Genomic DNA, 11,600 nt, shown 5'->3' on the forward strand with positions numbered 1-11,600 from the left:
TTAAAATTATTATTTGTTGTTGTTGTTGTTGTTGATGATGCAGCGCGGGACCGGATCTGGCCCGGTGTTAAGTGACATTAATGGACTGCACCTGGTAGATGCGCGCGGGCATCTTCTCCACAAACAGGCCCTTCTTCTCCCCCTTCCGGACCAGGCGTGTGAGCAGGGTGAGGCGGTCGTTGCTGGCCCTGGGTGGTCTCGGCGACGACTGGGGGGAGATCTCGGGAGAGGAGGGCGCCGACCTGAGAGACAGACACACGGCAGAGAAAAAGGGCAGAGGGATGGAGAAGGTCCGTTAAGAAGTGGCCGACGCCCGGCGCAGCGCATGGGAGAGGAAAGGGCGTGGCTTGTGACTCACAGGGACAGGTCCTCGGCTTCCTGACGCATCACACTCACACGACTCTTCTTGGGCAGGACGGGCGAGTTCTGGTCACTGATTCGCTGGTAGAAGAGCATGTAGGCGTTCCAGTAACGCCTCCGCACGTCTGGATACGGGTTGGCTGTCGGGGAGAGAAACGCGCTTACCACACAGCTGACGCGCACGATGCAATTTGTATTGGAGACGGTACAACTGGTGCTGGTGGAACTGGGACGGAGACCGTGACGGTACGGGAAGACCAGAAACGGACACGCAGGAGAGGAGGGAGCGTGACCTACACTGATCGTAGACTTTGGGCCTGTACTCTCCGCCGAAACACTCGTACTCCAGAGTCTCGTCGTTCATCTCAAACTCCTCCACGATGTTGTCGTTGAACTTGTACCACCGACCTCGCCAGCTGCCCCTAGAGGAGGGCGGAGAGAGGAGAGCATGGTGGTTCTTAGGTCCGTGCGGTCGGTCCTACTTTCCTACGCTCCCAAGATGGCCGTTCTCGTTTTCAGTAGATACAGCTTTGCCAGGCATCTGGGCCCATTTACTCTCTTACAACCCAGACACAGGCTCCCAGGCAGCAAACACATGCCCTAACTCCCGCACACACCAAAGATGGCAGGGGACACCTCGCATAACCAGATTTAGAGGCCAAATATTTAAAATGTGGTTGTCAGCAAAGCAAAAACATACGGTACATACAAGTAATAGTCACATTACTTTAGCAATAACACATATGGTGCAGTAATACAGTGCTGGGTCACCTGAAACCTTTGGAATGTAGCAGTGGCTACATTCCTTGCCTTAGTACAGTAAGGCAAGCCTTAAGTCACCTAATCGACAGACAGACAGACCTACACACACACACACACACACACACACACACACACACACCGGCGGTCTTTGATGAATGAGTAGTAGTGTCCTGCGTGTGCCTGCCCACTGTGGACAACCACTCCCACCAGTTCGTAGTTCTCCGAGATGGTGACCTTCTTACGGGGCGAGCCCCCAGCCCCAGGCTCCGCCCCTCGGCCGTTCTCGCCGTGGTCAGCGCTGGAGTCCTGGCGGGCCATGCCCGACACCGTGTACGGCTCCATGTTCAGCACCCATGGGAACTAGCAGGAAGGAAGCCGAGCGGAGGGTGAACGGGGTGGGACGCTCCCAAATCACCCGCACGTCCAACAAAGAAGGTGTGCCAACCACGACCTCCCTCGCGGGAGAAGATGCCCTTACCCGTATCTGCTCATCGTATTTGATGGAACGTCCACTCTCCCAGTCAAAGCCAAAACGCATCAGATGGATGACCAGCACACTGGGCAGGGACTTAATACAGGTGCGCTTTACTGTGGTTCTCTGCAACACATAACGCACAGCCCATAAACGCGCCTCAGTCACAGACCAGGAATGCAGACCCGGTGACGGGACAAGGTTTTAACGACCCTATATGCACAGTAAAAATACACGAAGGTGTTCCACAACTGGAGCATAAGCGCCTGGAGATTTTAAACGCTAAGCCCAACGTAACGCCAGCTAACGCGCGCACAGCGAACACACCAACACAAGAGGGAGAATTTTACCTTCTCTTTGCATTTCTCACAGTAGTATGCGTTGCTGCCCTCCAGGACCTCTCCTCGGACAAACTGATCCAGGGAAATCTCCAGACTCTGACAGGAGGTCACCCCCAGGTTCAGCGCCATGAAGGTCTCCTCTCGCTCATACCTGCAAAAATGAGAGCGCGAGAGAGAGAGACTTAATACCAGTATATCTGCTTATATTAGCAACAAAGATACGAATCGAAGATCAGCGTTAAAAGTACAGGCAATTAAACTACAAACGGACCTAATTACTACTGATGATTACTTAACAGTCTAAGAAATGACTGTTCTGCTAGACGCTAACGTGTAGTTTAAGTAGAGTCTACTCCAGACGTTAATGTGTAGTTCAAGTGTGCTCTGCACGCAAATGTGTAGTTTAAGTAAAGTGTGCTCTGGCCGCCAACATGTAGTTTAAGTAAAGTGTGCTCTGGCCGCTAACGTGTAGTTCAAGTAAAGTGTGCTCTGGCTGCTAAAGCGTAGTTTAAATAAAGTGTGCTCTGGACGCTAACGTGTAGTTTATGTAAAGTCTACTCCAGACGTTAATGTGTAGTTTAGGTCTGCTCTTCTAGATGGTATTACTGACCTGTGGGGGCAGTCTTTGCATATCTTCTGGTCTGAGAAAATGCCCTGAAACGTATTCTTGAAGATCTGCTCCCTCCCAATTTTCTGAATGAAAGACAAACAAATATTTTTTGTGGGATAATTTGAACCAAAAACCCAAGCAAGGCTCACATGCATGGCTGAGTAATGGCTGTTCCCAAACATTGATAAGGTCCAACGAAATCAAGCTCCCTGTGACCGTGCAATTCAGTTCAAAAGGCAAAACATCACATCAACAGTGTGATTTTTAAGATATTATACTGCTCAAAAACATGCTTAACCACTTCACTCCTTCTTCAAACCAGCTTCATAGTGAGTAACATGGCAGGGTTACTGTGTGTGCGCAAGAGAGAGATAATATTGTGTAGGCCATACCTTCAGATGTTCATCTAGTTGGTCCACAAGGCTGGTGAAGAACTCATAAGCATCCTGCTGCTCTCGCACATACAGCTCCTTATTCCACATCTTAAAGATCTGCGCAGAAACACCATGTGACACCACTACTGTTCTAGATTATTCCACACAAGAGAACATCGTGTTACACAACAACCCAAAAACTCTATTTTTGAGCTTGACGAGGCTCGTGATCCTGTGAGCGTGTGTTGGATGTGCATATGCTGGTTGTGAAGACCACTGAGTGTACCTTCCAGAAGTTCTCGGGGACGTAGTACTGCAGCTTGCTCTCCATCAGGTGGCCGAAGAGTGACTGCACCTGGCAGAACACGCTCTCCTCTGGATTCTCCGTCTCGTCTTCTATGGACAGGATGGCCTGACATATATGTGAAGAAAGCACTGCCTATTCAACACTGTTGTCTTTTACTCATAACACACAACGGAGAGTACAGCACCTTTCGCTTTCACAAATGCGTTAAAACTTGAAGTGTCTGGTCCCATCTTGTGGCAGTTAAGACAAAACCAGACTAAGATCACCACATATCAAAAACCCAAACTAAAAGGCTTCACACATTCAGTCATTTTGACTTTGTGAAAAGTGACTCTGCAAATGGAGCCACTGGATGTCTTACAAAATGAAATCAGTGAAACGGTGAATTGGCCCATCAAAGCGGAAACTGCATGTGTTCTACTGCAGTAGTATATGTGCTGGCCGCAACACACACACACACACACACACACGCATGAACGTAGGCTTGCACACGTGCACACACACCTCCGGCAAGCCAGGCTGCATGTAGAGTTGCTGGAAGACAGCGTTCATGTAGCAAGTTGCCCCTCCGTTCTTCAGACCCACGAACCCTGACACGGAGCGGCTGTCCACTGGGGGCAGATACTGAGACAACCCCAACCCCAACCCCAACCCCACCACACACACACACACACACACACACACACACACACACAGTCACTCGTACTGCAACGAACTCTACATGTTGTTACTTGGGATACTATGGCTTAACATAAAAAGATATTTATGTGATCCATTAAAGCATCGCTGTGTCATTAAAGCGTTACTCACGTCAAACTCCTTGGTGAGGGATGGGTCAGCCTGGTGGTGCATGCACAGCAGCTCCCGTGTGATGAGCTGCAGGTTGGTGAGAGAGCTGTCAGCCAGCATCACCAACACCTCATACGCTGCCAAGCGGCTGCTCACTGTGCTGCACCTGAGAAGAGAAGTGGGGGGTTGGCGTGTATACTCCACCTCAGTGACTGTGGCTGTCTGGAGGTGAGTGGGAGTGACGTGGTTTTCAGGGCTGTGATTCGGGTGGGGCCCTGTGCATCATGTAAAGACATGAAGAAAGCCTAACTGACATTGTTCTCATGCAAGATGGGTTTTCGGACACCCGCACACCAGACTCTGACTTCTAGAAGTCATTTCTATTTTTTTTTTTTTCCCCCTCATGAGGATGGGCCCCTCGTTTTGAGTCCTGGTTCCCCTCAAGGTTTCCTCCTCGTGCTCTAGGGAGTTTTTCTTCTGCCACTGTTGCCCTTGGCTTGCTCACTGGGGCCCTGGACTCAGACATGTGTAAAGCTGCCCAGTGACAACAGGTGTTGTAAAAATCACGACACAAATACATTTAACTTTGACACTGTGCATGTTAGGGCAGGGCTTCTGTATGGGTATGTGAGGCCAGTGTGTTTGTAATGTTTGTCGCAAAGTTGTGGCTAGATATTGCTATACTGCAGACCTTTCAGAGGGTCCATGCCAGATCAAGTGCAGTGGGTTGGCAAAGTGTGTGTGTGTGTGTGTGTGTGTGTGTGTGTGTGTGTGTGTGTATGCAACACCTGGCTCTAGTGTGTGTGGGCTAAAAACATAGCTAGGCTGGACAGATGGGAGCCTGTGTGCATGTGCCTCGTGACCCCAGAACTTCAGACACTCACTTCGGGTGGAAGTCGTGCAGAGGGGCTGTAGTGCTGGAAGGGTTGTTGCTGTTCAGGATGATGCGCGACGCCCGAAACAGGAAGTCATCCAGCAGCTGCTGGATAAGGGAGGGGCCTGAGAACACAACACACACCCCAAAAAGCCCCTGAAAAGACGGACAAAGCCCAAGGCTGTGTGCATGCAACGGCACAGGTAACACGCAGAGTAGAGACATCTGTCTGCGTGCACGCATGAGTGACTGCGTGTGAATGAGGGTGTGTGTGTGTGTGTGTGTGTGTGACTGACCGAACTGCTCTTTCTCGCTGCCACAGAGGGAGAGCAGTGTCTTGATGAGTCGTAGATGTCCCGCCTGCAGGATGTTGTCTGCCTCGCTGGTCTCCAGCTCGCTGGTCCACGTGGGCTCGAAGTTGTCCAGCCAGCTGATCTCATCCTCCAGCATGCCGGCCGGGCTGAGGCTGAGCTGCTCCATCTCTGTGCCTGGGACAGAAAGACAGACAACTCAGCAACCGCGCCTACAGAGAAGAAACTGGACCGGAGGCAGAGGATGGAGTAAACCCTCCTGAGAAGACGGCGAGCATTACGGGAGAGCACTTCTGTATGAGCGTGACTCATTTTGACCCTTTTGTAACACAGGTCTTTTTCTTGGGCCGCGACTTCAAAACTCCTTCCTAATTGCTTTTGAGTGGTTTGGTCACGGCTATGGCGCTCCACCGTTTCATCACTCTGTGATCCCAATGTTCTCTTAAGGGAGGAATGACAAATCTAGGAAGCGTGGAAGACCCGGAGGAGTGCCCTTACTGGTCAGGTCGTCCAAGAGCTGGCAACGCAGGTCGAAATACTCCGTGCACTGTGAAAGCAACCTGGGGAAACAAAGACCCAGCGCATCAGCAACATCACCGCGGCCAGGGGGATTTCTGTAATTGCACCTAGTGAGACGAGCACATTGAAGCAGTCGGCTATTGGACAGCCTGCTAAAGGTGTCTGGCGTTTCACATTACTAACACGGCTGGCTGTCTGAATAAGCAATAACGTGATAACTCTTCAAAAGAATGCATGCATGACACTTGTGTTGGCCTTGTGTGTGAACAGATAAATGTGTGTGTGTGTGGGTGTGTCTGTTTTTAAGAAGACAGAGACCTTTGGTTAACGCCCCTCATGATACTAGTGGGCGACCAGAGAGGAAGCTGTGCGGCCAGCACCACGCTGAGCAGGAACAGGTTGGGCTTTTGCACTTCAGGGTAGGGGGAAGTGTCGCTCTGACTCATGGTGTACAGCTGGTCGCAGGCCACACGTCGGATCTGGGGGTCAGGAAACAGGAAGCCAAGTGAAGCCCCCTGGACTCGAGTAGAGTTGAGCAGTTACATGACATCAATTCGGCAAAAAAAAAAAAAAAGAAGCTAAAAGAGGCCACTGACCTCTCCGCTGGGAGATCCCAGCAGGATGTCGATGATGAAGTCGTTCACGCAGGGCAGGTTATAGAAAGAGGCTGCAAGGAGAATTGACTGTGCTCAAAACCACTCTGTGTGTGTGTGTGTGTGTGTGTGTGTGTGTGTGTGTGTGTGTGTGCACGTTCTTACAGAGCTGCTGGCAGCGGAGCTGTAGGCAAGTGACCAGCAGGGACAGTGCTTCGCGGGCAATGATCGTGTCCTTAATGGAGACACTCTGCTGTTTCACGCAAATTCCGGCCTGCAGTGTGGTGGCCTCTCCCTCGCTGCTAGAGCTGCAGTTACTGCCTGTGACCCATAGAGGGAGACACACGGCTAAGTATTGCCTTTCTCTGCATTACAACAGGTGTGAATAATTCAATGAATTACAACATGCTGACAATCCTTCTGTGTTTGTGCGTCCAGGACTGCGTCTTTCACCTGTGCTGCTGACCCTGTTACGGACCCCGAGAGGCAACAGCGAGTTGGTGCTCTCTCTGATTGGCTGACTGCTCCCCACAAGGTCCAATCGACCGGCAGCAGCTGCCCAGGTTAGCCGCATGAAACAGGCCACGGTGGAAGTGAAGTCCCCGACCTCCATTGTCTATTACCATAGTGATGCCATGGCAACAGCAGAAACAACACAGTGGGGAGATCATTATCTCTCGGTGAGATCATCGGTTCTCTTGGCAAGTCTCTCCTGCAAACCCGCTTGAAAGGGACGGGCCACGCAGAGGCGCACGTACGTGCACGGACACGCACCTGAATGGCCACCCGTGCTGCGGGAATAATCTCCTCCACCCTAATGGAGGACCTGTCGGACATGGACATCTGCCTGTAGGAGGACTTCTCCGGCGTTCCGCACAGCGAGAGCTGCCGGCCGCTCTGCCGGCCCGCGTTCCGGAAGGGCCGCGAGGACAGCGTGTCCAGGCCCTCCCTGCCCAGTTCCTCGTCCAGGATGCTCGGCATGGTCTGCCCTACCAGCAGGAACCTGTAGGAGGAGCCAGAGGCATCAACCCGCTCAGAGAATTCACTGTCTGTCACACACTGAAGGTACCCGCAGATTTGCTTTCAAATCGATGGCCGAGCTTGGCGAGAGAGAGAGATGAGGAGATACCTGGCAAGCTGCAGGCAGATGGAGTAGACACCCTGCCTGGTCTCATAGTCCACCTCAGACGGGATCGAGTCTCTCTGCATGACATTAACGACCAGACTGCAGACACACACACAAAGATCACTGCCAGGAATGGCTTCAAAACAAAGATCCAAACCACAGACCAACCACTGATTTAGAGTATCATGTTTCAGCATGTTGCATCCTGTCCCGTTTTGCGTCAGCGTCTTCGCTACCTCAGACCTCCAGCTTTGAGGAAGTTCTCACAGAAGGACTTGACGCTTGTCTTCGCCATCTCGTCATCAGAGGTGGGCATCAGCTTGGAACTCAACACCTGAGTGAGTGAACGAGTGTGCAGATGTGTGAGACAACAGTCTGTTCTTTCATTGTGTGTGTGTGTGTGTGTGTGTTCGTTCATCTTTAGATTGTACAGTAGCAACAAATCTGCACACTCAAGCATCCTGACGTTGCACATTATGGAGCGTGTGTGTGTGTGGGGGTACCTCTAGATTGTAGAGCACTCTGAAGGTGGACATGCCCGGGGCAGAGGAGCGGAACAGAGCCTCCAGGATGGAGGCGGCACTCTGCTGATGCTGATGTTTGCTGGAGAGAGATGGAGACTTGGAGGCCTGGGAGCCAGAACCCAAGGTGAACAGAGTTTTCTACACACACACACACACACACACACACACACACACACATACACACACACACACGAGAGAGAGAGAGAAAAGGTGAGAGGGAGTGAGAGAGGAAAGGGCATCAGCACGTCTTGTTCTCTCACTCTGGTATTCACCAGATAAACAAACAGCAGTGTCCAGCGTGCCACGAGTCACACGTTTCAGCTCTCTCCACACCTTGCTGTCCCACATGCTCCGACCCTCCGAAGCCCCTCGACCTCGCGGGGAGAGGGCCTCGGTTACAGGGACGGCTGGAGCGTGGGGGACACGTCGGGATGTGCGGGGACGTGTGCTCTGTGGTACCTGGTGGCTCCACACGCTGGATTCCTTTGGCACAAAGTTATCCAGGGCGTCCTGCACCTCCGGATCAGTCGGGATGAGGAGCAACAGTTTCCTCACGCGCAGAGTTATTCTGTAACACACACACACACACACACACACACACACACACACAAACAAACAAACCACTAAAGGAAAAGACACCTTTCTGAACCATAAATGAAAATGCTTTTCCCCTAGGCAGCATGGTGCGATGGTTTACTTCTGTACCTGGGCTCCTCCAGGTTGGCGAGCTGATAGAGCATCTCAAAAACATTACACACTAACGCCATCACTACGCCAGGGAGAGACTTCTCCTATAAAGCACAAGCACACAGTTAAGGGAATTTACAGAGGTGAAGAACAGATAAATGTGTGTGTGTGTGTGTGTGTGTGTGTGTGTGTGTGTGTGTACCTGCTCCAGGGCATATGCAGAGTTGAAGACCCCACTGCTGCTCGAGCTGGCGGAGGCGGAGCTGTCAGCGGAGCTGGCCGAGGGCGTCCCTGTCCCCGAGCTCTTCACCGTCAGACTCTGCTCGTCAGAGAAACCCAGTTGGTTCAGCAGCTTCTGATCCCTGTTCATTGTCAGCTGGACACACACACAAACAAGCATTAGCAACTGGATGTTGCACCAATTAGTCCCAACATAAAATCAGAGGATATGGAGTGTCCACTCAGTGTGTACGCGGTTCTAACTCACCGTGCTGCCTGGATCAGTGTGTGGGGTTCTAACTCACCGTGCTGCCTGGATCAGTGTGTGGGGTTCTAACTCACCGTGCTGCCTGGATCAGTGTGTGGGGTTCTAACTCACCGTGCTGCCTGGATCAGTGTGTGGGGTTCTAACTCACCGTGCTGCCTGGATCAGTGTGTGGGGTTCTAACTCACCGTGCTGCCTGGATCAGTGTGTGGGGTTCTAACTCACCGTGCTGTCTGGATCAGTGTGTGGGGTTCTAACTCACCGTGCTGTCTGGATCAGTGTGTGGGGTTCTAACTCACCGTGCTGTCTGGATCAGTGTGTGGGGTTCTAACTCACCGTGCTGTCTGGATCAGTGTGTATGCGAGTGTGAGTATGGGGTTCTAATTCACCATGCTGTCGTTGGCGAATATCTGTACGTTGTCCACAGGACAGCTAAGTTGCTCCGCAATCTTCCACCTGATGCTGCCGATTGTTTCATTACTGTGAGCCTACACACACACACACACACACACACACACACACACACACACTTCTGTGATTGCCTTACACAAGAGAATACCAGGGCCAAAGTGAACTTGGGTCTGGGTTTTTTTTTAACTAAGAACAGTGTGTGTGACACATGCTATGTCCACTATTTCTGTCTATGTCCATAAATGGCGAGGTTTACTGCACAGAGGTGTGTGTATTGGATTACCACTGTGTGTGTCTGAGGACGAGTGCCTGTCCTTGAAAATTTAGGATGAAATGTCAGCTTATTGTCAGTGTTAGACACACTGTGTGTGTGTGTACCTCCAGAGTGAAGGTATCTTTGGTAGATTCATAGGTTACGTGGAGGGTCACAGGGTGGCCATTGAAAGAAGCTCCATGAGGTAGTATAGTCCGAGGAACTGAGTGGAGATCCTAAACAGACAAACACTATATAAAACATACATGCACTACACAATCAGTATATATGCACATACATGCAATATCCATTCTCTCTCTCCATTTGGTTTAAAAAAAAATAAATAAATAAATAATATATATATATACATATATATACATACATACATACATACATACATACACACACACACACACACACACACACACACACACACACACATATATATATACACACACACACACACACACACACACACACACACATATATATATACACACACACACACACACACACACACACACACATATATATACACACACACACACACACACACACACATATATATACACACACACACACACACACACACACACACACACATATATATACACACACACACACACACACACACACACACACATATATATACACACACACACACACACACACACACACACACACATATATACACACACACACACACACACACACACACACACACACATATATACACACACACACACACACACACACACACATATATATATATATATATATATATATATATATATATATATATATATATATATATATATATATATATATATATATATATATATATATATATATATATATATAAAAATATGAACTGCCTGAGAGACGCACTCTATCAGAACTTTATTTTGGATTCCTAAACGAAGGTGAAAGAGGCTAATGCAGATCTAGATGTTAGAGTTCTGCCCCAAATCTTTCACCAGCACAAAACTGATGGCCTACGGCCTAAGGCCAATGCGTGTCTGCGTGCACACACCCACATCCACAAGGCCTGAGATACAATTTCAGTGTGGCCTAGGATGATAATTATAATCATTTGAAATATCTGGACAAATGCTAAGGTGGGCATCTCTATCTGAAGACTCTATCGAGTCTTTGGAAGCTCTACAGGAACGCAGCACACGGGAAGTTGTTGCTGCAAACAACTACAGAGTGACTGTCACGAAACACTCATGAACAGCATGCAAACGCATATGTCGCTGGGCTGTAGGTGGGATTTGAGGACCGACCCAAAAACATTCCCAGTAGACGCTAGTGCACGTCACAACGACATTACGCAAGCAGCTGTCTGGGCTAGAACGAGCACTTGCGCACGTGCCTTCCAGAAGAGTGTTCTCAATGGTAAAAGCCACGCAAATCCGAAAGCTGGAATTCAGGACCCACCTCGATGGTGATGACGTATCTCTCAGCCAATAACAGCAGCCTCTCGATGATCACAAGTTTAGTAGACCTGAGGGAGAAAACATTGCGCACACACACCAGCGATAACCAACCACATGACAACCACAGCGCACACACACCAACATCTGCTTACACCAACTCCGACTCAGGGCCGTACCTGGAGGGCGACTGCACAGATGTGGCAACGGTCGGCATGGCGGTGGCCGTCAGCATCTTGGTTGCTCGAGTGACCGCGTGGGTCAAGGTGGGGCCCCCAAGGGCAGAGCTGGCGGCCTGCGGACAGAGGAAGGAGAGGACAAACGGTGGCATAGCACGGAGACGAAACATACAAGCGGGACCAATCAC

General features: G+C 50.3%; 1 protein-coding gene across 4 annotated transcripts in view; it reads right to left on the minus strand.

The window, feature by feature from the left end:
- Window positions 1-11,600, minus strand: part of usp24 (ubiquitin specific peptidase 24) — a 36,154-nt gene that overhangs the window by 4,931 nt on the left and 19,623 nt on the right. For all 4 annotated transcript variants that reach the window (XM_027027906.2, XM_035524057.1, XM_035524056.1 and 1 more), the window contains 29 exons: window positions 11,413-11,528; window positions 11,238-11,304; window positions 9,923-10,033; window positions 9,523-9,621; window positions 8,852-9,025; window positions 8,668-8,753; window positions 8,422-8,530; window positions 7,942-8,100; window positions 7,675-7,772; window positions 7,442-7,537; window positions 7,087-7,315; window positions 6,766-6,928; window positions 6,478-6,633; window positions 6,316-6,386; window positions 6,038-6,198; window positions 5,699-5,760; window positions 5,186-5,377; window positions 4,900-5,014; window positions 4,037-4,181; window positions 3,731-3,850; window positions 3,206-3,331; window positions 2,938-3,036; window positions 2,546-2,628; window positions 1,945-2,086; window positions 1,601-1,720; window positions 1,262-1,482; window positions 658-782; window positions 359-500; window positions 92-242 (listed from right to left, as the gene is read on the minus strand). In XM_027027906.2, the coding sequence (XP_026883707.2) occupies window positions 92-242; window positions 359-500; window positions 658-782; window positions 1,262-1,482; window positions 1,601-1,720; window positions 1,945-2,086; window positions 2,546-2,628; window positions 2,938-3,036; window positions 3,206-3,331; window positions 3,731-3,850; window positions 4,037-4,181; window positions 4,900-5,014; window positions 5,186-5,377; window positions 5,699-5,760; window positions 6,038-6,198; window positions 6,316-6,386; window positions 6,478-6,633; window positions 6,766-6,928; window positions 7,087-7,315; window positions 7,442-7,537; window positions 7,675-7,772; window positions 7,942-8,100; window positions 8,422-8,530; window positions 8,668-8,753; window positions 8,852-9,025; window positions 9,523-9,621; window positions 9,923-10,033; window positions 11,238-11,304; window positions 11,413-11,528 (3,738 nt within the window). The remainder of the gene's footprint in view (window positions 1-91; window positions 243-358; window positions 501-657; window positions 783-1,261; window positions 1,483-1,600; window positions 1,721-1,944; window positions 2,087-2,545; window positions 2,629-2,937; window positions 3,037-3,205; window positions 3,332-3,730; window positions 3,851-4,036; window positions 4,182-4,899; window positions 5,015-5,185; window positions 5,378-5,698; window positions 5,761-6,037; window positions 6,199-6,315; window positions 6,387-6,477; window positions 6,634-6,765; window positions 6,929-7,086; window positions 7,316-7,441; window positions 7,538-7,674; window positions 7,773-7,941; window positions 8,101-8,421; window positions 8,531-8,667; window positions 8,754-8,851; window positions 9,026-9,522; window positions 9,622-9,922; window positions 10,034-11,237; window positions 11,305-11,412; window positions 11,529-11,600) is intronic.

Source organism: Electrophorus electricus, chromosome 3, assembly GCF_013358815.1.
Source record: "Electrophorus electricus isolate fEleEle1 chromosome 3, fEleEle1.pri, whole genome shotgun sequence".
NCBI classification, from domain to species: Eukaryota; Metazoa; Chordata; class Actinopteri; order Gymnotiformes; family Gymnotidae; genus Electrophorus; species Electrophorus electricus.